Source organism: Eumetopias jubatus, unplaced genomic scaffold, assembly GCF_037043125.1.
Source record: "Eumetopias jubatus isolate StellerSeaLion01/CBP00866 unplaced genomic scaffold, mEumJub1_p1.0 scaffold_3, whole genome shotgun sequence".
In the NCBI taxonomy this organism is placed as follows: domain Eukaryota; kingdom Metazoa; phylum Chordata; class Mammalia; order Carnivora; family Otariidae; genus Eumetopias; species Eumetopias jubatus.
The window spans coordinates 125,120,740-125,147,300 of NW_028274809.1; the positions used below are offsets into that span (position 1 = coordinate 125,120,740).

Here is a 26,561-nt window from a genome sequence, read left to right on the forward strand (position 1 = left end):
TGATTCCAGGACAGAGGCATTCCCTCCCCAACATCCATAGCGATTCTAGAGAAAGGACTCTTGTAACATGTGTGAGGGAGGCAAAGCCCCACTTAGTGGGAGAGGAGCTGTCCCCAAGAGAAAAAGAGGGACTGTATTGTTGGAAGAAGGCCAAATGGTGGGCACTGAGCAGGGGACCGCAGGGCTCACCAAGGTTAGGCGAGTGGAGCGCAAAGCATCGCACTTGCTGGCACATAGCTGCTTCTCAATGACGTTTCATTGAGCTGTTGAGCAAGAGAGCCTACTATACTTTCTTGGGGATCTGGAAAAGAGAAGAAAACTATACATCCCAGTTCCAGGTTCCTCTACATTGATTCCTTCCCACAACTGTAAAATGCCCACTAAAACTTAGGAAAATATTTTAGCAAATCTCTTGCCATCCGCCCACATCAAGGTCTTCCTGTCTTTGACCTTGAAAAGACACGGTATTGAGCGTCCCTTCTATAATTTTGGAAAGAAGAATGCAGTGAAGCCAAATTCCATTAAGAAAGAAAAGCTATGAGTGATATTGGCCTCCAAACAGTCTCCACATTAACTTAAATCAGATTAAAAGGGAAAAATCATTTTACAGAGTTAGGAAGATTGCTTTAAGAGCATGTCTGAAGTATATTAACATTTTTTAGGTCCCAGCTACTCTTCCTTTTCATTCTCAACTCACCAATCATCCTGAGATCTAGTTTATCTATGTCATTGGAAAATGTGACAGTTTATAGAAGGATTTCCATGCGTAAGTGCCTAAAAATAAGGCTTGTGAAGAAAAGCGAAAGGAATTGAATCTGTTTAACTTTAGGAAGAATAAATTGAAAAAGATTTAATATGGCTTGCAGATAATTGAATTTTTTAATTCTGTGGGAAGTAAAGTTATTCTCCCATTTGAGGAAAATAGATTTGTGCTGGAACATAATAGATTTAATTTAGGTGTAAGGAAAGCCTTGCTAATGCTGAAAGACAAGAAAAGATTATCAAGGGGAGTCAGGAGTGTCTGCTGAAGAACCCAGGGGCTGATTTTCACCCGCCCTCCGTTGGGAAAACTTAGACAGCACTGACCAGTAGAAACATAATGTGTGTCTCATTTTAAACTAATAGTCGCCTTTTTTAAAAAAAAAGTAAAAAGAAACAGGTAAAGTCATTTTTAATAACATGTTTTATTTAACCTAAAACATCTCAAGTATTATTATTTCAATATGCAGCCACTATTTTGCAATTATTGAGATACTTTGCATTCCTTTGTGTATTTTATGTCTCAATTCTTACTGGCCACATTTTGGGGGCCATAGTCAAATGTGGCTAGTGGCTTACAGTATTGGAACAGATTTGATCACAGGACCCCGTGATTAAAATGTGTTTCTGTGTCTCTTTTCCAGAAGAGGACAAAAGAGAAGTTGGTGCACGTCCTTTCTCTGTGTGGCCAAGAAGTAGGATTAAGCAAAAATCCATCAGTAAGTTCTGTCATGTATCACGTGTATGTTGACACCATATCTTTTTTACCTTTGATCTTTTTTAGCTTTAGAGAAGTCTGCTATGAATTACAGGTATGATATCCACCATCTAGATCAAACCTGTAGATCATTTCTCTCAACACTATGATTTTTAATCTCACTTAGTTCAGAAACAATGAACGGCTGTTTCCTCCAGTTTGTCTGCAAATAAATACTCAGTTGTTTTCATTGTTTAAAATTTCTTGGATTTTTTTTTTTTATAAATATGCTCAGACGTCCTTATTTATGAATCTCTCCTGCACCACGATATTTAATAAACATTCCTTTGGGGTGCAATTTTACTCCTTGTATGCACACCTCTTCCTGTGATGTCATTATTTTATGCACAATAGGGATGGAAATAATGATACATCATTATGGGATTTTTTTCTCTTATAAGCGTCCACTGATGTTACAGTTAAAAGAGAACAACAACAACATGCCATTGGGTTTTGGAATAAATGAATAATCGCAGTATTAGGATTTAGCTTCTGAAGTTTTTATATAATTTTGAAAATTCAAGTTGTCTATGAGTCTACTGTAGCCAAAGCAATAAAAATCTCAGGGTCTGGTTTCACTGGGCATTTTTATTTCATCCATATCTCCGCATCTTTGTTATCAACAAAAAAGTAAATAGCAAACTAAATAATTTTCCAAATAAAGTAAGAATTAGCAAACAGTTGCTCTGGGGAGCTGTCTTTTAAACCTCAAAATGTATCTACTAGGGTAGTTAATGAGCAGATGAAATGTCGGAGGCTCATATATTCTCACGCAAGCGCAGTTTGGTGTTTTCTTATCTGGGAAATGCGCCCCAGCCAGCCAGCCAGCCAGCAGCTAAGCTCGGCTTCCACTGAAGTCACCTTTTTAGTGTTACTGATCAGTGGATTTGTTGCTGCTCTGGTAACATTACCGAGGGCAGAGGGGACGAGGGGAAAGTGGCAGGGGCAGGCGGAGGGAGAGAGAAAGAGCACTTTGCCTCTGCAGGGCGCCTCGGTGGCTCAGTCAATTAAGAGTCCGACTCTTGATTTCAGCTCAAGTCATAATCTCAGGGTCGTGAGATCAAGCCCCGCTTCAGGCTACACACTCACTGCAGAGTCTGCTTGAGGTTTCTCTCCCTGCCTCTCCCTCTGCCCCTCCCCCTGCTCACACACTAGAAATAAGTAAATAAAATCTTTTTAAAAATCATATTGATCACTTTATTTAATATCAATCTATGTTCAGGAAAGGCTGGATAGCAAAACATTTAGGTTCATTTGCAGTTTTGTTTTTTTTTTTTTAAGATTTATTTGTCAGAGAGAGAGCACGCACAAGCAGGGGAAGTGGCAAGCAGAGGGAGAAGCAGGCTCCTTGCTGAGCAAGGAACCCAATGTGGGAATCGATCCCAAGACCCTGGGATCGTGACCTGAGCCAAAGGCAGACGCTTAACCAACTGAGCCACCCAGGCGTCCCTCATTTGCAGTTTCTTATTTCTGTAAAGTTCTAGTAAATGTCCTGGTGGAAAGAACCTAAACACAAAAGACAGTTTTAAAATATTAACATATGAAAGATCTTAATAGGGGAAAAAATGTTTTGTTCTGTTTATATCAACAGGAAAGGAATTTAGGTATAAATTACAAGCTTGGCTACTCAGATACTCGTCTGTAATTCAAATGAGCAAGGACTGTAGTAGTTTTTGGCTTCTGTTTCTTTATCAGTTTCTGGCTTATCTCTGAAAGGGTTAAATACTTTGCTCTCACAGATTATTCTACAGGTATCAGTAGTCCTTAAAACATTATATACAATTTCTAACCTCAGTTTAGAAACAATGGAAAATTTCTTGGCTGCCCTAGTTTGTGAACACATGCTCAGTTGTCACACACACACACACACACACACACACACACACACACACCAGGTGGGATCCAGTCTTCATCCGTTAGGAAGCAGCAATGTGACTTGAGCATTTTCCTCCTGCATGAACTTGTGTCTTTGCAATGAGTTTAATCTGAAGGCACCTGTCCAACATAAATAATAAAAGAACATTCTAAAAATACCCACTTAAGGAATTAGGTGTGTACTGGAAATAGAGGGCCATGAAGAGCCAATTACAGTTTTCGTAGCACAAACAACCGACGGGAGAACGGTCTCTCAGGAGAGGACTCTTGTGATTCGTAGGTGATTTTTTCATCGTGTGGGGATTTGGATCTGCTTGAGCACCAGACGAGCTTGGTGTCTTCTGAGGACGGCGCCCGAGAGCAGGAGAACATGGATGACACAAACAGCGAGCAGCAGTTTAGAGTCTTTAGGGACTTCGATTTCCTAGATGTGGAGCTGGAGGATGGAGAGGTACAGTATATTCTCTGTAAAAAATAACCCACTCAGCCTTTCCTTGACTAATGAAAACAGTTTCTTTTTACCCGCTAAATAATGAGGTTTTATAACAGAGTCTTTAATTGGAAAGCTGTAAACCTTATTTTGAATCAACTTATTCAAACTTACAGCAGCTTAACTTTGGCAAAAGTTACCACACCCTTCCTGTCTGAGTCCACAGCATGAGCTGCCAAGTTATTTCTAAATGGCAAAGATCTGACGTTTAATGACCACACAAAGACTGTGTGTGTGCAGTGCAAAGGTGAACTTTAAAAAAAAAAAAAAAAATCACAAAAACATTCAAGTTCTGAGCCTGTTCACTGGTGCCTGGGGAAAACATGCTAAGCATCTAATTATTTTAAAAGTGAAATTACTTGATGACTTCAAAGCTTGCCTGCTCCAACAGGAGACAGGAGCCTGAGGGCTCCAGCATCCTTGTGCCGTTTGATGAAATCATTACAACTTGAAACAAGATAGAAGGCGTGTAAGAGCTCTGGGCTCTGCTCTAGGTTGGTAGCTTGTGTTCCCAACACCTGGAGCTGTTGAATTCATGTCTCAACCGGCAAATGCAGATTCATGGATTTGAATGATAATTATGGTAATAGGATGCTTTCTGTTATGAATCATGGTTTTGAAAACCGGGATTGGAAGGAGGGGCATCATTCTGACCCTCTCATTTCCAGCTGGGGGTAGTCTCTGCCTCATGGAGGAAAACCAAATTGACTGATGAGAGGCTGGCATATGTAAACATGCCTGGTACCACACCAGCTCACAGTGTTCCTTAGTACACTGGAGTTTACGTTTAGCTAAATGCACTGATTTTCCCAGAGAGAGAAAGGGCTTTCTGCCAGTCTTACATTTAAAATGGAGGCCCCTCTTCAAAGTTTATCAGATACCATGATGGGTAGGCACCTCCTGACTTACCTATAAACTTGTGAGAAATGGTGCTTCCTTAAGCAGCTCACCTTCCCTAAAAGGATATGTATGATTGCCAATCGTCTTATGTCGAGGTAAGGCCAAGGAGCCATGGCCTAGCCTGGATGTCTGGGGAGAATTATGTCCTCAGAATGCAGAATGTTTTCTTTACCTGTTCTTTCTCTAGAAACCAAGTTGAGCAGACCCAGTCCTTAAAGCATCTTCAAAATAAGTGTCAGCTTTTCACCTTGAATTATTCTAGAACCTGTAACAAGGATTGCAGAGTTTTCTGACTGTTAACCTTAATGAGTAATAGAGAAATCAATCACTAAGTGGAGTGAGGATTGTTTTAAAAAGTCTAAACCAAAATACAACCGTTTAGAATACTTTCAAAATGTCTCTGAGGCCAGAGCTATAGGGAATGTCAGAAGATTAGCTCCCTGATCTGGGTCACTGACCTAATCCTTGTTCTTAGGCTAGAATTCAAGCTTAGGCACCCTCTTTACTCTGGAAGTTAAAATGAGGGAAAACTTGATGAAGAAAGAGAAGTATTATTTTCCAGTCTCAGCCAAAAGGAAAAAAAAAATGTGTTATGGGACATGACCTTGCAGGAGTGATGTAAAGTAGAGGAATCAGACACAATTTCAGAAAAACTAACAAATTTAATTTCTATCAGAACAAAGGAAGGAAAATCGGAGGTGCCTCTCACTTGAAAATAAATATTATACTGATGTTTTTCAGGGACAATAAATAATAAATACTCCTCTCCCTTCTAGTGTTCTATTATCCTAGCAGACAAGAACTTCAAAAGCATAGTGATCATTTTATCTTATTCGATTAAGATTTTGTAAGAAACTTCAGAGTGTGAGAGTATCTGTTCCACCCAAATAAAATAAACTCTCTGAGAATGTTCTGCTACTTCTCAATAAGATTATAATACGGGATTCTAGCAAGTTTACCGAGTGCTAGAGTAAAAATGCCCGAGCTTTAGTCAGGCAGGTCCAACTTGGAATTTCAGCTCTGCCACTGACGGAGCTTTATGCCCTAAAACGCGAATTTTAAGCTTCTCTTGACTTCCTCATCTGTTAAATGGGTTTGATAATATCTGCTTATCAAGTTGATGCCGGGAGTAAGATAACCTCTGCCGAGTGTCAGGCATGCAGTAGGCAGTCCTTTGTACTGTCATTGGTGAATAATTTCAGCATATTCTCATCTGAGAAAGCCAAGCTCATCTGGCGTCTAGAGCAAAACACAATTATCAAAAAAGAAAGACAAGATGTTTTTTGGGTTTTTTTTTTAATGTCTCTTCCTTTTCATTAAGTAGTCTCCGAATTCCGAATTTATTGCCTCCTATCTGTAACAGTTTGCCTTAGAACTTTTAAGGATCGTTAAAAGGTGCCATGTCCTTGCTATTAATTGCACATCAGCAGTGAACACACCACGACCACAAACACTTTAGTCTTGTGAGATGGATCAGGTGATGCCACCTTTTCTTTTTCCCCCAGCGGATGACCCTCATTCGTTTTCTCACGAAGTTGAACAATTTTCTCACAAATAAAAATTTAAGCATCCTCCCTCCCCCCCCCCCAAAAAAGTGTTAAGGAGCAGAAGCTGCCGGTCCCTGAAGTGGCAAGCTATTTCAGAAATTGTTTTTATGATTCGTTACCCCAGCTACACCATCCACCCCCAAAAGGGTTTGAACTTCCTGGTGTTTGATACTGATTTCTCTCTTTGGGGGTTTGTATATCTTCACCATTTTTTTTAAAGTCGCATCTACTGAAGGCTGTATTGTTGGCCCTGTGTATTGCTGTTGTGTTAAAACTAAGATGAATGCACTTGAGTGTCTTCAATATAATTGTTTTAAATAGACCTCTTATTTGTTTTTCTGTCCATTCAATCTGCTACCCAGGAACTTCAGGTAAGATGATGCTATCTTTAATTCAGATATGCTAAGTAGATGTTTTGCATCATTGCAGACTTATAACAACATAATTGCTTTTTTCCTCCCTTCTAGCATATATATGCCTATTTGCGTGCATATTTACACTGAGGTGTGTGTGTGGTGCAAGGTGGATTTTTCTTTGTTGCTCCAGTATGGAAATATTTTCTAAACTATAAATACAAGATAGTTTTAAAATCTTGGTATGCCTGGTCTAGAAGTCGCATAAGTCTATCTCTTGAGCGAAAGTGAGGTTTTAAATATGATCTATGGAAATCTTACTATTTCTGAGAAGGCAGCCGTCCAGCTGGATTGGTTCTGTTGTTAAATCCTCTTATTAAAAGTGAAGCCAACAAGCCACATCTAACAATATACCACCAACACTTCCAATCAGATCCTTTCCAGCATTAGGAGCTATCTCTGTATGGCAACTATATAAAGTTTCATCCAAATGAGAACCATTTCTCAAGTCAAAGGGCGTGCTAATAATAACTGCACGTAGACAACAGGCATAAGCCAGGACCATCAGGGGGCAAACTGACCTATGAGCACCTTACTATGTCTGTGTCGTGTCAGACAACTCTGAGAAGGTGTATATTTGAGGAAATATATTTTGACCACACTGCACCTACATTCTTTCAACAATAATCCTTACTTGATAGAGTTCTAGTATGGAAAAAAAATTATTTCAAAAAATATTATTTCTGACATTTCTAGAATGTTCAGTCACAAATGCTTTCTCATCTCAGTATAAATCCTGAGTAGTTATTTAAGTTTGATAACTGACAGATGCAGATTGTCTTGAATAATTAGCCATCTCCTAAATTTCTCACACGTAGAAAATCTGACATAATCAGTAAAACACTGTTTTGACTTTTGACCACGTAGGTTGACTTTTAATAACCACACACTTGAACTTGAGCTAGACTATAGATACCCATACTAGAGATGCACTACTGCATCTCGCTTCTTCAGCCACTACCAGGGAAACAGTTTCAACACCTTCGCCTCTAGTGGAGCTACTGCATGCTCTAGAAAGACATCCAGATATTCTTCCTGCAAGAACAGCCTTCCCTTACCCCTAGTTCTCATGCCTGGTTCATTCAGGGCTTCACCAGTGGTGCAGTCATATCACTAGGAACAGCGATCCATGCCCAGTGTAGCATTCCCTCACCCTAGACGTCTGTATTTCTCTCATGGTTCTTCTCAGGTTCAGCATGCGAGACTTCCAGAACTGTTGCCTAAGATAGTTCATCCAACCCATTCACTGATTTGGTACAAGAGAATCAACTTTAGGAATTAGGTTTTATATTCATATTTGTATATTTCTCCCAGTAGTTTGCATGTTCTTCTTTTTCTCTGTATTCTTATTCTTTTCATCTTTTTAACTTCTTCACACATTGCATTTTCTTTTTCTTTCCAGAACTCTTGCCTTTTCCACATTTTTCTTTCAGTTTTTCACTGAAATAGCTAATTTAAAATCCCAGCAAAACAGTTAACCTTTTCCACTAGGAAAAAAATTATTTGGTGACAATTTATCATAGCAGATACAGATAAAAGTGCAGATACTACTCTTTATAATCAAACAGTTCTAAGAACAATCGTGAACATCATACATGGGGATAAATCATGATGATAATTTTCGTATCAGATCCAGAATGTGTTTAGGATTCTTACCTATTGCCTTTTGCCATGAATAGCCAGAAAAGACTTCAGAAAAGTTAAAGCATCTGTTATATGAGAGATCTATGAGAATGGCAAGTTTTGCTTCATTAGGATCCAGAAGAAATAGATCCTTAAACCAAAGGAAGATTAGTAAATTTAAAGCTCATAATTTTAACAGTGATTTTACATCTCTCATATTATATGATTATGCTACTCACTGAGCTCTCACCAGAAAGTTATTTTATTTCAGCGAACCATCAGACAGTGTTTCAAATGACTTCTAAATGAAAGGATTCTGGGCTAGATTTTGTTCAGATTACCTATCTATATAGGTTAAAACTTGCTCATCAAGGGGCTATTTCTCTTCCTTTATTCCTGTTTTAACAGAGAGGATAGAAATAAAACCCAAATTACTTTCTAAGAAAGATTTTCTTGTCGGACAAATACACTTACTTAACATCAGATGGTCGGTAGAGAAAGTCTGGGATACAATGAGAAGCTTTAACACCTGCATTGTCACTCAGCACAGGTCTCAGAAATGAAAAGGTACAAGTCAGCATTAGTGCTTGGTACCAAGTCAACCATTTCAGGTCCAGGAAAGCAACTGTTTTCTATGTTAGGACAATTATTTAAAGATGAGCCTAAAGCAAAAGTTAAGCTGTGCTGCTCTGGCCTGTGCATAGTGCATGATCCATCAGACTTCGCCCAGCTGCTCTCAGATATTCTTTTAACTCTGCATTTGATCTGCAAAAACCGCTGTAGCAGGAACAGGCTGGAATGTTTACCTAATACTCTTCTACTTAATACCGGAAGGATGTGGAATGTGCTACAGCATAGCTCCTACTTTTTCTCCTTCCGAAGAAAAGAGTACTAAATGGGCCGGGGAGGGGCCTCACCTCTTTGGAGGTTGTTTTAATAGAAATGGTCTCTTTCTTACAGATTTTTGGAAACCTAGATCATTACAGAGTTGACCAAAGTTACCTTTTAAGAAAACATGGTGTTACCCACCAGGCCCAAGAGAAATGTGTAATCACTTCTACCTATGATTCAATATGCACTTAGGTGAAAATATTATGCTTTACTACCTTTCACATCACGTAAACAAAATGTCTGGTACCAAAGTAGATGAGAGCTTGGAAATTCATAATGAAAGCATTTATTTCTAAGCTATGACTAATTAAATGTGTGAAGGTGTGAGTGCAGGAAGATTCTGGCATAAAAACCCGCTGATGGTGTGATTTCAGGGTGAGAGTATGGACAATTTCAACTGGGGAGTGCGCAGGCGTTCTCTGGACAGTTTGGACAAGTGTGATATGCAGCTTCTGGAGGAGCGCCAACTTTCGGGAAGGTCTCCCAGCCTAAATAAAATGAACCACGAGGACTCCGATGAATCCTCCGAAGAGGAGGACCTCACAACCAGCCAGATCCTGGAGCACTCCGACCTAGTAAGTGGGACCACCTTCCCACCATGGGAAACGGGAGGTTTTATTTTTGTAATCGAAGCAGGAGCGTGGTTTCCAGTTGCCGCTAAAGAAACTTCGCACAGCTGCTAAACTAACATCTGAAAAAATCAGGTAGTGTCTAACTGATGGTAACAAGCCTCTTGTCTATAGGTTGCAACCAGACACAAACACTCGGGTATTTGTTAGAAGCCTTGAACACCATCAGATCCATTAAGGCCTGGATTGTTCCTCAAATAACTTTTATGAGGCTGGAATCTTTTAAAAAATGCCTGAGACATCTGAAGTTTTAGGAAATATAACGGACATTTGGATGTGGTTATCTGCAAGTATGAGTGTTCGTGTTTTAGAGTTCTGTGCCCTAATGCCCTACACCAGCTGCTGGGTTTAAGTTCCAATAGTGAAATATGCACGTTAAATAATATCTGTCACCCAAAAACAAGCTCGGGCAATGGTTTGTACTCTTATGTAAAGGATCATTTGAGCTTTTAAAGAAACTCCACACTGGGTTTTATTTGCTTTGCTTTCTCTACAGATCATGACTCGCTCCCCTTCTGAGGAGACTAATCCCATGGAATCGCTCACCACAGCCTGTGACATGACCCCTGCTGATCCTCATTCCTTTAACACCAGAATGGCTAGCTTTGATGCGTCTTTGTCCGATATGAATAATCTGCAGATTTCTGAGGGCTCCAAGGTGAAGAGATTTTGGCAATTATGATTGTAGTTTTCTTAAAGAAAAAGTACTTCCAATTTTCTGAGAAATCTTAGGGGGCTCTAAGTGGAGGGACTGTATTTTTTTCCTTTCTGACTTTTTTAAAATAACTGAATTTGTGCACCTGAGCCTATGTTTTGAAGTTGTTTTACCCTCACAAATGAGCAGCCATCTTCTTGGTGGTTCAAAGAGATTTGCTTTGAGGTCTCATTCAAATGAGACATTTTGCATTTTCCATATAGCAGGAACACTGCTGATTAACGGCAAAACAAATCGGTGTATGTCTGAGATTGCTGTGACTTGGGAACTGCTGTTCTTTGTCATGACTTTTATAAAACAATATGCTAAGTGAGGTGTGGGTGTCTGCATGTACTTGGGGAAATTTTTTCCTATGTAGGAACCAGTTATACAATTTGTACATTGACTCCATTCTGGCCTTTTGGCATACTACTGGAATTTTCAGTGTTAATCACAATATTATGCCAAATTTAAACAAAACTGTCCTAGCCAGACAGAGGAGAAAAGTAAGTAACGGATACAATTTTCTTATTTAAAAAGTCAGGGCTTTAAAAAGCTAGCAATGTATATTTCGTTTTTTGTTAATTTTTAATTCTAATCCTAAAACTATCCACTTCCACACTGTGTTCACATAAGTGCCCACATATGTGGCCCTTAATATAGAATTTTATTTTCTATGTTACAAATACCAAAATAGCTGTTGGTAGTAGGTGTCCTTTATCCTGAGTTTGCTATGGTAGTATAAGTTTGAAAGAGAAGGTTATAAAGTAATTTTTAAATTGTATAAAAGTATATTCTTTCTGATACTTCTAATGGAAAAAAATATAATACTGGCTGTTGTGTACTCTTTTTACAGCGCACTTAAAACAGATCTGAGGTCCAGGTACTTTAAACCAAGGACAGCCAACCAAATCGCAATCACTTAAAAATGTTGAAGCTTAAAGAATTATTTCTAAGAGAGCCTCAGTGCGAAAGGACTACAGTCTGGATTCTCAGAGTCAGCAGAGTCCCTTTTATGGCCAAAAAAGGTGCAGAAAGAAAGGAAACTTGTCTGAGATCAAAATGCCAGAATCCTAAGATTAAGAAATTAAATATCATGGGAAGGACATCACAAAATAAATGTGAAGTTATTAGCATTTGCTATTTCTCAGTCTTACCATAGACATTCTCTCAATTTTTCTGTTTTGATTGCCAAGTTACATAGATTTCTCATAGAAAGCACTACCTGAGTGGTAATATACTTAGGAACTCAGGCAGGAATCATCTAATTCAATCAAGGAAAAGCTAAGTCTGATTTCTGAAAGGCTCTCTCTGTTTTCCACCTGAGCTGGGTTTCTGCAATGTGCGATACAGCCATGATGTTAGAAAGGGAAAATAAAGGACATTTTTGTGAGAACCCAGCCCTCCCCTAATAGATTAGGTTTATGTACACTAATGACCCAGACCAGTCACCAGCAGCCAGTCTTGTTGGCACCACTGTAGTTTTAAAAAGCCGGAAAAAGCAGATATGGATAAGCCTCTGAAACTCAGTATTTATGAGCAATTCCTTCAAAGACATGAGCTATCTTGTTTCCCTAACATATCTTTAAACACTCCTCTTAATTTCTCTATTAATCTTAGATTCAAAATACCAACTGGGTGGCCAGCCGGCAACCCGTGATAATGCTCAAATTCATATAGATTTCCTTTTTGCATGGCTTTGGTTTTGTTTTAAGAAAATGACTCACTGAAACATGTGCGTGTGATGTCTTCCTCTCCTCTTCTGGTCTGTAACCCAGTTGCCTTCCTTCCTCTCATAAAGAACAGTCAGTTCTCCAGCTGAGTCCCCCTGGCCCCCGTTCAAACCCAGCCTCTTTTTCCATTGCTCTTGCTGTGTCTCTCTCCTGCACCTCACTGATCCCAGCTCTGCCTTGACCGAGAGCCCTTGCATTTTGCTGCTCCCTCTACAACAATGTGAGAGCAGCCTCTCCTATCCATTATCTTCCGGGGTGGCGGGGGGGGCGGGTTCCAAGAGCAAAGCATGTATGTAAATGGGTCTTAGAGGATTTCCAGTATGGAAAGGCCTATCAACATGGCTGGCTCAGTGAACAACCATGGACCACTCATGCACCCTGCAGGTTTATCTTGAGCATTTAGTATACCAGCCACTGATGATTCTAAATTCCAGTTTCCATAGGTAAAGGAGTCCTGTGTCAGAGCATTCCCTCTGGATAGGCTCGCTTTAGAAGGCAAGTTTTGTACAGTGGAAAGAGCTCTAAATCCAAAGGCCCCGATTTATCTACTTGGTGCCAGGCAAGTCCCTTTCCCACACATGAGTTTCCTATAAAATGTGAGGGCTAGACCAAGGGGTCTCTGTGGTCTTTTCTAAGTTTAGCATTTATACTCCCGTAATCATGGATCAAATATGGCAATCTACTAAGAGCCTCTTTGGAAACCACTATAGGCAAGACTGAAAAGAAGGTAAAGAATGAACAGTGCTTCCGAGAATTCCCGAGTCCAGTTACAGAAAGGGACTGTTTTGTAGCCAGAAAATCAATGCCCCTGATTTCTATTACTCTCGGGATTGGTCTCTTTTATTTTCCCTTTAGTTGAATAGATTTTCCCAAATATATTCTTACAAAGTGGGGGGATTCTTTCCTCTCTTTCTTCTTCCAGGCTGAAGCCGTCCAGGAGGAGGAGGACACAGCCGTGCATGAGGACGACCTGTCCAGTTCTGTCAATGAACTCCCCGCAACCTTCGAATGCAGTGGTAGCTTCAGCCTGGATATGACTGAGGCAGAAGAAAAAGGCAATAGAGGACTGGACCAGTTTACTCTCGCTAGGTAAAGCAGCCCTTGGTGGAAATGAGTGGTGACAGCGTACCTGGCACATTGTATCACATTCACTGTATCTCAGGTGAAAGGTCACACGGGCACTGCCGGGACTTCCTAATGAGGAGTCCGAATCGACTTCTGACTCCGAAGGCTCTCAGCTGGTCAGAGTCCTCCAGCCTGGGTGCAGGGCCTGGTGCGGAACTGAAAGGGGTATTCACGTAGTGACTCCTAAAAGCCATAGAGTAACACAGAGTAACACCGAGCAACATAAAGCCATAGAGTAACTCAAAAGCCAAAGAGGGGCCTGGGGACATGGTCCAAGCCTTGCAAGCTTTGAAGATAAGCAAGACTGGCAAACCTTGGAAACGAGGAGTTCTTTCCACTTCGAGTTAAAAGACAAGAACAAGAGGCTCTTTATAAGTTAAATACCTACTCTTTTTTTAAGTGGGTGGCTTTCAGCCTGGTGGCTGATATTTCTGAGACTAGTGAGATCTAGTCAGAGAACGCGAGTAGACAGAAATAGAGAGGAATAGATAAAAAACACTAATGCAGGGGCGCCAGGGTGGCTCAGTCAGTTGAGCGGCTGACTCTTGATCTCAGCTCAGGCCTTGATCTCAGGGTTGTGAGTTCAAGCCCCACGTTGGGCTCCACACTGGGCATGGAGCCTGCTTAAAAAAAAAAACACACACACAAAAACACACACACACAAAAACACACACACACGCACTAACGCAGTGTCTAGAAAAAAATCACAAGTGATAAGGCTAGAGATTTACTTCTAGAGAAGAAAAAATCCTAAAATCTCTCTTCTGAATGTGGACAAGAACTATGGAGCTTTTGATAATGGCCAAAGACCTTCTGTTATGGTGAGCAGTGTCTGTCCTTGGAAGGAAAAGCTGAAGGTGACAATTCCTACAGAAGAACCTGACCTTTCGCCTGTGGTCGTTATCTTCCCTTCCTCCGTGGGGCTCTGCGCCTCTCACCCCGCCTCTCTGTCCTTACATTGCCTTTTCTCCCTCCACCCCCTGCTCCTGGGCATTCATGCATGTGCAGCCATTAATACTGTCTCCCACAAAGTACATGTGGAATCTGAAAATCAGATTCCAAATCTGTGTTCTAATGGTTCCCAATGAAAGCTGAAAAGGCGCGAAAGTGCCAAAAGTAATGTTTCTCTGGGGAACGGCGGCTGGGAAAGCAAGAGCACTCGGTGCTGGAGGCTCTGGGGGCGGGTCCCGACTCACTATAAAGGAAGTCAGAAGGGGAGGAATCCCAGAAATTCTGGAGGTGAAAATTCTCTTTCCTAGATTCAGAGGAGAATTCCGAAGATCGGGGAGGGAGAGCTGAGTCCCCGACGCAACCTCGCCGGGACAGCCGGCAGGGCCAGAGGGAGGCGACCCCGGGGGGAGGACGAAGACGGCACTTGTTGACAGGGTTGTCTTCCTCTTTCCCAGCTTTGGAGAAGGTGACAGGGGCGTCTCTCCCCCGCCCTCGCCCTTCTTCTCGGCCATCCTTGCTGCATTCCAGCCGGCGGCCTGTGACGACGCAGAGGAAGCCTGGCGCAGCCACATCAACCAGCTCATGTGCGACTCGGACGGCTCCTGTGCGGTGTATACATTTCATGTGTTCTCCTCCTTGTTTAAGGTACGGGGCCCAGCGCCTGGAGGACTGCGTCTCGTAGCAGGGCCAGCTAGCTTCCGGTGGTGGGAGGCGTGGTGGTTTCGTTCGGGGTTTGTACTCTTTTCTGCTCCGGGTACCCCTCAGTTGCCTCTGACCCCAGCCTTTCTTCTGTTTAACCGTAATCTGCACAACCTTCCCAAACTGGTATTGCAAAGGCCTTGCCCCCCCCACCCCCCGCCGCGAGGATGCAGTCCACGTGCTGTTCGCTTTTTTTTCCTTTTTTAAGATTTTACTTATTTATTTGAGAGAGAGAGAGTGAGAGAGAGAGCCCAAGAGGGGGTAGGGTCAGAGGGGGAAGCAGACTCCCTGCTCAGCAGGGAGCCCGACGTGGGACTCGATCCGGGGACTCCGGGATCACGACCTGAGCCGAAGGCAGTCGCTTAACCAACTGAGCCACCCAGTCACCCTGTGCTGTTCGCTTTTGTCGTTCTGGCTTTTGTGGATGTCATCCGTCCCAGGCAACCGTGACACCAGAACCATCGAGTGGTACCTTCTGCCAAGCCTATCCTGCATCCCGTCGTTTCTCTTAAGACACTTCCTCTGTCTCTCCTTTTTCTTCATTATTCGTGTTTAGCCTTTCGTTGTCTTTTCTCTCTTTTCCCCCGCATGAGTTCCTTAAACGTGTCGTACGTAGATGCTTCTGAACACATGAATGGTCATACTTTGCTTAGTCTGAACAGGGTGTGCGCAAATTACAAAGAGGCCCCTTCCTCCAGACCGGTGCAGTACCGAGTGTGGCCAGCAGAGGGCAGGCTGGCTCTCAGTCCCTCAGCCAGGCACCCGTGGCATCTTGCCCACGGCTCAATGTAGCAGTCTCTGCGAGGACACCTTCAGATTTCACTTGTTATCCCCAAACACACTTACAATGGCTGAACCAAAGAGATGGAGGGAACTCGATTTCTGGGGGGTGCTTGAAGGTTTATTTTGATGCCTGCCTGTCTGTTGGTGTGCAGATCCCTGTCAGTTCCTTTATGTATCCTGTTCTGAACTTTTACTCCAAATTTCATCAAGTGATTGGTGGAGGGTGGGAGGCAGCAAAAGAAGAGAAACACGGCTTTTTATGAAGAAACCCCGAAGGTCTTCTGTCAGCACTGGAGTTAACTGGCTCTGTGTGCTTTATTTGAAGGCGATCCTAAGAAAGTAGCAGGGCTGGGAATAATGCTCAGCCAGGAAGATGAGGTTATAGGTGAAGATCGACTGACATGGAAACATAGTTACCATAGAGTTTAAGAGAAAACTAGTTTTAAAAAACCAGTGTGTACAGTACTTTTTTTTTTAATATTCAGAAAATAGTGAAGATCATATACTAGCAGTTCACTGTAGTTTATTCAGGGTGATGAGATTATGGGTGTCTTTTTTCCCCCTTCTTTTTACTTTCTTTCAAGTTCCTAATTTCCTATAATGAAGATGCCTTTCTTTCAGCATTTTTTTCTAAACCTGTATTTGATAACCCACAAAACAGAATTGCCACTAATAATACAGGGGAAACATGGAAAGGGACAATGAGTTCCAGCCTCCAGTAGATGTGAGTGATGGGCGAGTGAATGGACAGACAAGAGTGGAACCCCTCTACACTGTTTTATAGGTTGAGTTCTGTTGAGTATATCATGAAAGGGGGACCATAATCTGGTTGGCCTGAGGGATGGGCCCACTCATCGATTACCTTAAGAAGAGCCATGGCAGAAGGGAAAGGCAGGATAATCAGGAATTCTACTAAAAGTGGGATCATCTGCCTTAAAAAATTTCCAACCCAGGAAGCCGCAATTTAGTTACTATAAAAAGTAAAGTCTGGGGGCACCTGGGTGGCTCAGTCAGTTGGGTGTCTGCCCTCGGCGCAGGTCATGATCCCGGGGTCCCGGGATCTAGTCCTGCATCAGGCTCCCTGCTCGGCAGGGAGTCTCCTTCTCCCTCTGCCTCTGCCTGCCACGCCCCCTGCTATAGCTCTCTCACCCATTTTTTTGGAGAATTATATACCAGTAGTACTAACAGCTACAGTTTCAGTGTTATTGTGCTGCTCTCTGCCAAGTTTTCAGTCTCCTCTCAGGGACATCTTTGAGAAAGTCTACTGGACAAACTAAAGTTGTATCTGAGATTAACTGGAGGCTGGAGGGGCTGTTAAGCTTAAGAGAGAAAAACAATTGTTTGCTGAGAGATAAGAACTCCAGAAACACTCTTAACACTGAGCCAGACTGAAATGTTAAAACAAACCATGAGGAAGTTACCATTTGAGGCAAATTTACTTGTTAAGGACTTAGGAACAAAGGAATTTATTTTTAATATCATTCTGAAGTCTCTTTTAAAATAATGGCCAATGGTTAATAATTTAAGTTTGGCTGTTGTAGTATTTTTTTTCTTATTATGGTCACTAGACTGTGCTCAATTTTCACATCCTGAGCAGTACTTTTCCCTCTGCCCGGCATGCCCGTGTCCCCTGGGCCCTCAGCTGTACTCCCAGCGACACACAAACCCCTCACTGGAGCTCACTGCAGCAAATGAAGACTTCCCTTCTTTCTCCCATTCTGTCACCTGGGATCCCAAGCACATTGTGGTTCCATGTGTCATGCTTGTCACATTCTATGAGAATTAGTTATTATCTGTTTTCCCCCCAAGAGGGCAAGTAATGGTGTCTTATGGCTAGCATGGTTGCTAACACACAGTAGGTGCTCAGTGAACATAGGATGAATGAATGGGAATCTTTTGTAGTGGAATTCTTAAACGGACATGTGACTTGATGACAGTAGACCAGCAGGTTGTCCCATGAGCTCGGAGGTGAGGCTGGGCCCTCGGGTAGGGGGCACTTTTGGGTTTGAACTTTATTTTTCCATTCATGTATTAGATTAATCCCTATGTAGCTTATCTGCAATAATAATCATACAAATGTGTACCTCTTATTTCAGTTTTTAATATTACATTTAGCCTTGGGGCACCTGGGTGGCTCAGTCAGTTAAGTGTCTGACTTTAGCTCAGGTCATGATCTCAGGGTTGTGGGATAGCGCTGTCATCGGTCTCCCTGCTCAGCGGGGAGTCTGCTTCTCTCTCTCCCTCTACTCCTCCCCCATTGTGCTCTCTCACTCGCTCTCTTTCAAATAAATAGAATCTTAAGAAAACATATTACATTGAGCCTTAAGAACTTTCTCAACTGTTATCAAATGCTATGTGATTGAGAGCCATATGAGTCACAAAATAGGTATTAATACAATATGCTGGAAATGAAATACATTCCAGGCATGCAGTCTATTAAGCTGTTGTCATGTCCCCCCCATGTCTGTTTACTGTTCTCCTACATTTTCCTGTGAGTTTGAAGGCCACATTTCCCTGTATTTAGTTGGATTTGGGAGGGGTAGAGAGGAGGTAATTGCCAAAATAATTTGGTTTTAAAAATGAGGAATTGATTTCCAATGGTCCAGCGTGACCATCTTTCCAAGTGTCTCAGCCATCATATGTCCTTCCTGCTGCTCCTGGGTTAGGATGTTGTCATGGTATCACACAGTGCCTCCAAATGATGTGATGTGTTTATACGGAAGTCAGGTGAGGACAAAATGAGTGTATATCCCCTCAATATCACCTGCCTTTATATAAGAGGCTCTCAAGTTCCCTGACAGATAGCTTCCCAGACCTCACCTTATCCTTAGGTCAAATGGAAAGAACCCCAAACTCTTTGGGGACCTGAATGCTACTCCCGGCTCTGCCACTCAACTAGGTGTATGATGCTAGACATGGCATTTCTCGTTCTTTCTGCTCTAACATTCAGTCGTTTTTTTTTTAATTTTTTTCTAACTGTACATAAAACTAACTTAGCCCCATAAAGACATATGTATGCTCTGCATTATGCCAAAATTCTCATGTATATGAAGTAAAAAATCATTAATATGCAACATGATTGGCATTTCTCTAATATAAAGCATAAAGAATCAGCCTGCTGTTGTTGGGGGACATCTACTTTCCTCCCAATAGGGCAGAGAGGATTTCTCCTGGATTCGATTCCACAACTCAAAAGGTATGACATCTCTTTGAGGAAAGCCAGTGCCTAGGACTGGAATTATTTTTTGGTTAAATATTGTGTTCCTTTTGTTAAAGATACTGTGTGTTGGAAGCTTAAGGGCTAGAACATGTTCCCATTTTGGCACTGACACAGGCACCATGACTCAGATTCTTCCTAATTCCGGTTTTGTCCTCAGGCAGTATAGGAGAAACTAGCTCTTAGGAAGCTTTGTCGATTTGTGGAAGGAGTATGAACTCTGGAGTCAGGCTCATCATTCCTCTGTGACTTACAAGCTGCATGACATTAGGCAAGTCAGGTCTGAACCTTGACTTCTTTCCCCGGTTGTGAGGATTAATGAGTCTACATAAGCACCACTATGGGACAGACTTAGAGACACCAGAGCAGACGCGCTTTCAGAGGGAGTTATTATTCCAGACCCACATAGCATTTACTTCCACTTTTCAGAGGCTCAAATGGCACTATTTTGATGCTCTTTCTCAGGAAGCTGTGATCTTGGGGAACAGAAAAGCATTACATCTCATGACCTTTTCTAACTCGAGCACATTTACGTAATCTGAGTAATTTCTCACTGATCTGACAAACAAGTGAGGAGGACTCAAGTTGCTGACCAGCACTAACCACCAGCAAAAAGAAAAGCACCATTTATTTAAAAGATTTTAAGAGCATCCACGCTCTGGGAAATGACACTTTAGGAAGAAATTTGGTCCACACTGGGTGATTATTTACCTAAGACCAACATGCACTCTACTCCCTATCTCCCCCCCCCACCTCTACCTAAGGACCTGCACTCATTTGATATTTTTATAAAGATTAAAAAATAGGTTTTTCTAGTGCATAAGTTAAAACTTGCCCTTTACAAATGGTAATTATTTTACCTTGCAGAATATTCAGAAAAGATTCTGCTTCCTAACCTGTGATGCGGCCAGTTACCTTGGAGACAATCTCCGGGGAATCGGGTCCAAGTTTGTCAGCTCTTCTCAGATGCTCACCTCCTGCTCTGAATGCCCTACACTCTTCGTGGATGCTGAGACTGTGAGTACCCCAGTCTCTGGCAGCAAATGGCTAGCCCAGCTTACTAAGGTGTGGAAATTCCAGGAAGCATGCTTGTGTTGTGGTTTGTCTGAAAGATACTGTCAGTGTTTGTGAGAAGCCCCGTGTTGTGACATGACCCCCAAAGGCCTGAGTCTGCATAGTAATGACTGTACATTACCAGCCAAGGCCAAGTCGTTTCAGAGAATCAGGAGAAAAATCCACCTTGGTGCCCCCTCCGTGTCCTTGGCACCTCTCTCCAATAACTCTGGCTTTGACAGCCATGAATAGGTGAGTGACCCCTCAGAGCTGACCTAGCCTGTCCCCACGATGCCAGGTTGGCCAGCCAGATGGGGCTCCAGAGGCAGTATGTCCTCACTTTGCTCACTCCCAAATCTCGCGTGGAGACTGATCGCCCCCTGGAGGGATTCATCCAGCCCAAACAGCAAGTGATGAGTTTGAGAGTTGGTTAAAGCATCCTCTGGCTGACTGCCAAATCATGACTTTAGGAATATAACTCTAAGCCTGCATGACGGGTGCGCTCTTTGGGGGCTCATGCCCCCATGCATATCACACAACCATCTCATATGCTGAGTAATTACTGAATTTAGAACCAACGCGGATGTGCTTTGATTTCAAAAGTCTCTGAAGAATGAGTCTTTCCAGGAACTTGGTAGTTAGCTACCTTGCAGCAGGGAATACAGTAAGAGAAATCATTCTATATTAAAGGATTTAAAGTTCAGATTAACTATAAAATCAGTGTGAAAGTCTATTTGGAGGTCTGTCTTCACACTACTTGGAATATTACTAGATGAAGGTACTAGAGTTCATGCATAAAATGGAGATATTTAACGTGAGCTCCTACAGACACTTGTTAAGATTTGAAAGTCTATACTGATACGGAGAAAACAATATTTTCATGGGAGATTTGGATTAGCGAGCTTGTAGTCAATTGCCATTGCGGCTGATCGTGGAACAAAATTACACGTTGCACAGCTTACTAAAAATGGAGCCACTGGTCCTCACTTTGCATTATTTCTAAATGTATTTCTCTTTTCTCTCTCTGTAGCCACGCCTGTGTGCGGTTATCTTTCTGATTGTTTTAATACAAATTATTTTCCTGTCTTTAGCTCCTTTCTTGTGGACTTCTGGACAAACTCAAGTTCAGTGTTTTAGAACTGCAAGAATATTTGGATACTTACAACAACAGAAAAGAAGCCACTCTCTCGGTAAGTTTTTGTGTTTCTGTACATATACATTCAGTTAAAATCAAATGAACCCCACCACTATGAGCCCTGGGGAGGTGTTGTGATTAATTTAAGATAGGATCTTTGGAAGAAGACAGACCTCATCTATTCCTCTGTTAGGGACTACAGTTCCAATTGAATAGTGCTAGAACTGTCAACAGTATGGATGATACAAAAATGATGTCTACAAATGAGAAGTCTTCAGCTTTCATTTTTATCCCCATAATTTCCCTACCCAGAAATTGGAAAACATGAGTATCTGCTTGAATATGTCTCCTTGTCAATGTCATTAACTTTTCTCAGAGATTTAATAAAATTGGTATTTATTTCCTTCCAGTGTTTGCCTCACCTGAACATAGATGGGGTGGATCTCAGCTCTCTCCTCTTAACTACTCTCAGTAGCTGCCTATCCCTGACCTCATTGCTTCTCCTGGCCTCGACTCCTGCTCCTTACTCTTTTTTTTCCTTCACAGATCTAGACTGTAAAATGTTAGAGACAGAAGTGATCCAGAAACCAGGCATGCAGAGCCCCTGATTTCTGACAAGCAATTGAGTGTAATATCTATGGGACACTTTTTATAATATGCCAAACTATAGAAAAGACATGAATTTTGAAATCAGATGGACATGGGTTCAAATCACAGTTCAGCTACTTAAGGGTTAGTGACTTTGGATAAGTTACTTACCTCCTTATCTCAGATTCGTCATCTGTAAGACAGTGATAATAACTAATTTGCAGAATTGTTGTAAGGATATAACAATTATAATAGTCATAGCATATAGCCTTTCCTGCGTCCTTTCTACGTGTCCAACAACCTGATCAGAGTTATATATCTTAAATTAAATAATGGAATGCTCACAACTACCCTGGAGTTGCTATTATTGTCCTCATTAGCTAGGAGGTGGAAAGTTGTATTGAAACCCAGGTCTATGGGATTCAAAAGTCCATGTGCTTAAACACAACACAGTATTGCCTTTAAAACAGAAATAACCTGTGTAAGCTGCCCAGCACAGTGCCTCATACACAGAAGACATTCATTATACAGTTAACTTGTTTTTTGTTTGTTGTTATTGTTGTTATTGATCTTTTCATGATCTACCCAAGGGCGAGAGTTCTGACATTCTACTATAACAATTCCCATTGTCTTCTACTTCTGTGGCTTTACTGGTCATGGCTTTCCCCCTTCTCCGTCATCAGTTAATAAAAATAATCCTTCCATTCTTCTCAGTGAACAAACCAATCTTTTGATGTCAGATGTGAATTTCAGTTCTTCAGTGCTTGTTGTTTTGTGCCCCGGGGTTCCTTTTTCCATCTGTATTAGTTACTATCCCAGATACTTAAGGATGTCAGAATCTCTAAATAGCTGAACTGTTATTTTAATAGCCTTTCTTACATTGAAGTAGACCTGCCCCCACAGAAGCCACCCAATATCACAGAGAGGTAGGTGGGCCATGAGTCTAGTTTCATGGTCCAGAATCCCCCAGCCTGTGAGGAATTGTTGGTTTTATCTCCCAGTCTCAATCATATGAAAGGTGTCTAACTGTATATGATTTTTTTCAAGTTTATACATAAAATAGGAATGGTCTGGTGAAACCATCCTCCAGGAATGTTATTATCACAATGCTGAAATTATATATTTAAATGAGCATCATAGGGGTACTGGGTGGCTCAGTCAGTTAAGCGTCTGCCTTCAGCGCAGGTCATAATCCCAGGGTCCTGGGATGGAGCCCCGTGTCAGGCACCAGCCGGGAGTCTGCTTCTCCCTCTCCCTCTGCCCTGCTCATGTGCTCTCTCAGTCTCTCTCTCTCTCAAATAAATAAATAAAATCTTTTAAAAAATAAAAATAAAAAAATAAATGAGCATCACCGAACCCATATGAAGATATTTTAATCTCAAATAGATTATCTTCAACCAGAAAAAAAATAATTTCCAAAAGGCATTACCGCAAAATTTTTTATTACTGTCATTAGAAGCTTCATCAATTTTCCCTGACAGGACTGATGATAAAAATGTCCTCAGGACATCACTGATTTTACCTATGTCTGCATCTCTTTCTGACAACAGTGGCTTGCAAATTGCAAGGCAACATTTGCAGGAGGATCAAGAGATGGAGTAATTACCTGTCAGCCAGGGGACTCGGAAGAAAAGGTAATGAAAACCTGTTAGAATTTATCTTTCCGTGCCCTGACAGCGTGTGTTGATTTTGACCCACCCGAGAAGCATAGAGCATGAGAAAGGAAGCCGCGCAATGGGTCACCCCATTATAGTCACAAGAAGAGCAAGAGTGAGACGGGAGGATGTTCAGGCCACGCATGACTGTGTGTTGATGGGATTCGTGGGGAGGGGAGTCTTCTTTTTGGAAAAGCAGAGGTATAAAAATGATCTTTTTGCTGGACATCATTTAACTATACTAATCATTCCCTAATAAATAAATCTGCTCTTCCTTTAGAATATAAAACCAAATTTCATTCATTCTTCACCGAATCACTTAGTTTCTTCAGTGAAGGAAATCTTTGTTGACCTTTCAGCAATCACTCTAAAACAGATATGATTTTTTTCTCATTTAGAATTGCTTTAAATATACATGTCAGACCAGCTGGCTTGTAAATGTGTGCTGTATTGTCAAGGCGGTGGGGCAGAAGACTATGAATGGATTAAAATCATTCATTCTGCAGTTATGTACTAAGTGCTTCCTATGTGGTCCACATGGTGGATATGAAAATGAACAACAGACAAGCCTGCACCCTTGTGGAGCTTCCGATCTTGTCAGGGAGGATGGACATTAGTCAAAAAATCATATAATGCAAACAGCACCAAGTGCTATTAAGGAAAGAACCATAAGCTATGCAAGAAGGTAGCAAAGGAACCTGACCAAATGGGGAGGGCAGTTCTGAGATGCCTTCTCCATGGAAGTACCATCTCCGTGGAGATCTCAAATGTGAGCCAGAGGTAGCCAAGTGAAGGGGAGTGAGTAGAGAGCCTGTGCAAAGGCCCTGAGACAGGAGGGGACGTGGCCCTTTGCAAGAACTGAAGAGAGCCTGCGTGGCTGCAAGTGTAGAAAGCAACTTGGAGAAAAGCTTGAGAAGAGTCAGCAGAAGCTGGCAGAAACCAGACCGTGCAGGGCTTGGGTGTTTATCTTCACAGCAGTGGTAGGCAACTGAAATGTTTTAATGGGTGGGTAGGATTAGAGTCAGGCTCCTGCATTCTACTCTGGAAACAGACTGAAGTGCGCCAGAGTGGATTAGGGAAGTCACGTGAGGAGGCTGCTGCCCAGTTAGGCAGAGGTGCTACCTTGGCATTACCTCACCACTACTGAAAAAAGCATTTTGGACTGTGCACCCTTCAGAGGATGAGAAACCATCTTCCTGTGTTAGACACACAGTGCTTTACTAAGGTGTAAAAACAAACAAACAAAAAAAACATTGAGGGGTAAAAATTTTCAACAGAATACCAGTGGTTCTCAATCTGGTAATTGTTTTGAACAAGTCTGCTGTCCTGAGAGTAACTATCCTTGCTGTGGGTGAGTCCCCAGGTGAGCCCCTTGGTAAGTGTTAGTGAAGAGGTATGAGATTGAACAAGCAAACTACAAGACTGAGAAATATCTAGATAGGGTTCTAACATGTGGGTTGCATTTCCACATCACTGCCCTCCTTGAGGACATTCTATTTCACGTTGTGTCTTACAGAAAACTTTCATATCCCTGTCGTCATTGATCTTCCGGGGCATGGGAGGCGGGGCAGACAGCAACAGCCCCATTTTAGATAAGGATACCAAGGAAACCAAGTGACTGGTCCAAGGCTTCATGGTTGATAGGCAACGGGCTAAAACATGGCCTGGCCACAACATCTGGAAACAGGCAAATGTACATAACAAATGGTGTATCTATATTACATTTTAAAAATATGGGTTTTATGACATCACATTAATGTCTCTAGTAAGCATAGCTGAATGTGCAGTTCAAAATACAACAGACTCTAGCCTTTCCATCAGTCCCTGCCTATGTATCTGTGATGTGCTACCTCAAATGACTTGTGACTCTGATTTTCACTGAATAACCTGTGCCATGAGCATACCCCAAAAGTACCGCGTTAACTACATCACACACACACACACACACACACACACACACACACACACACACACACACACACACACACACACACGGGATATGTTACAGATTTTTTGGCCACCCAGTAGCACCTGCACCTTTTGATTCCAGGCCCAATCCTCCCTCCACTATACTCTGCTATTAAAATAAATTCAGTCCAGAGAAAAGTTACCAAGTTATGACTTACAATTAGCAAAAACCTAGTCTAATTCATGAAACAGTTTGTCTAGGACTATAAAAATAGTTATCTAAATGTTTACCCTCAATCATCTAATTTGGTTATATTCTCTATAATCAAATCTCCATCAGGAGAATGCATTAATACCTTGCAGATTTTGGGGAATGAGGGTTAAAACAAAATCTATTATTTATTTGTTCATTTGTTTACAGCTTCCTGCTTAAATCTAAGAACTCAGGACTTCCAGTTAAATATCCTCTTCCCCAAACATTCCAATTTTCAACTATGTGTCTCTGTTGTGCTTACAGTTTATTTTTGTGGCTTTCTTTTGTTCAGTTGCCCCCTTTTTTCCCCATTTCTTCTCCACGTCCCTCGAAGAAAGATTTCTGTCGTTTTTGCTTAATCTTCTTACCTCTTACCGTTTTTTTTCTTTTTCATTTCCTCCTTTTCTCCCCCTTTCTGTGCATCTGTGTTGTAATCGTGTTTCTTCTCATCCCTTTTCTTGTTTTTAGACTTCATTTCTTCATTCAAGTATTTATATGTGTCAATTCTGTTAGCATTATAATAAAGGCTGGAGAACACAAACATGGAAAGAAGAAACTGTTTTCAAGCACTGTACATATAAAAACACATTTGATCTTTTACAACAGTCCTTGGAATGGTTTTTCCAATTTTGCAGATAAGAAAGTTGAGGCTGAGAGGCTACCTCTGCAAGCCAGATTCTTCCCCTCCCCAGAGTTCATACTTTCTCTTAGTTTAAAGGTAAAAACATACACATAAAAAAGGATAGAGGACAATTTCCAGCATCTGTCTAAAAGTCTGTATGGTTTTAGGAACCTGCATACAACACCCAGCAGGGAGGAAAGTGGGCTTGCTAGGAAAAGGTCAACATTAAGGCCAAATTCTGAGTCTGATGTTTCCAGCATT

At 41.7% G+C, this 26,561-nt stretch overlaps 1 protein-coding gene across 3 annotated transcripts in view; it reads left to right on the plus strand.

Annotated features, from left to right (window-relative positions):
- The window catches only part of FRY (FRY microtubule binding protein), a 348,142-nt gene that overhangs the window by 301,736 nt on the left and 19,845 nt on the right, over window positions 1–26,561 (plus strand). For all 3 annotated transcript variants that reach the window (XM_028104226.2, XM_088021790.1, XM_028104219.2), the window contains exons 50-58: window positions 1,404–1,478; window positions 3,672–3,842; window positions 9,630–9,830; window positions 10,381–10,542; window positions 13,234–13,400; window positions 14,843–15,032; window positions 19,954–20,103; window positions 21,231–21,329; window positions 23,413–23,496. In XM_028104226.2, the coding sequence (XP_027960027.2) occupies window positions 1,404–1,478; window positions 3,672–3,842; window positions 9,630–9,830; window positions 10,381–10,542; window positions 13,234–13,400; window positions 14,843–15,032; window positions 19,954–20,103; window positions 21,231–21,329; window positions 23,413–23,496 (1,299 nt within the window). The remainder of the gene's footprint in view (window positions 1–1,403; window positions 1,479–3,671; window positions 3,843–9,629; window positions 9,831–10,380; window positions 10,543–13,233; window positions 13,401–14,842; window positions 15,033–19,953; window positions 20,104–21,230; window positions 21,330–23,412; window positions 23,497–26,561) is intronic.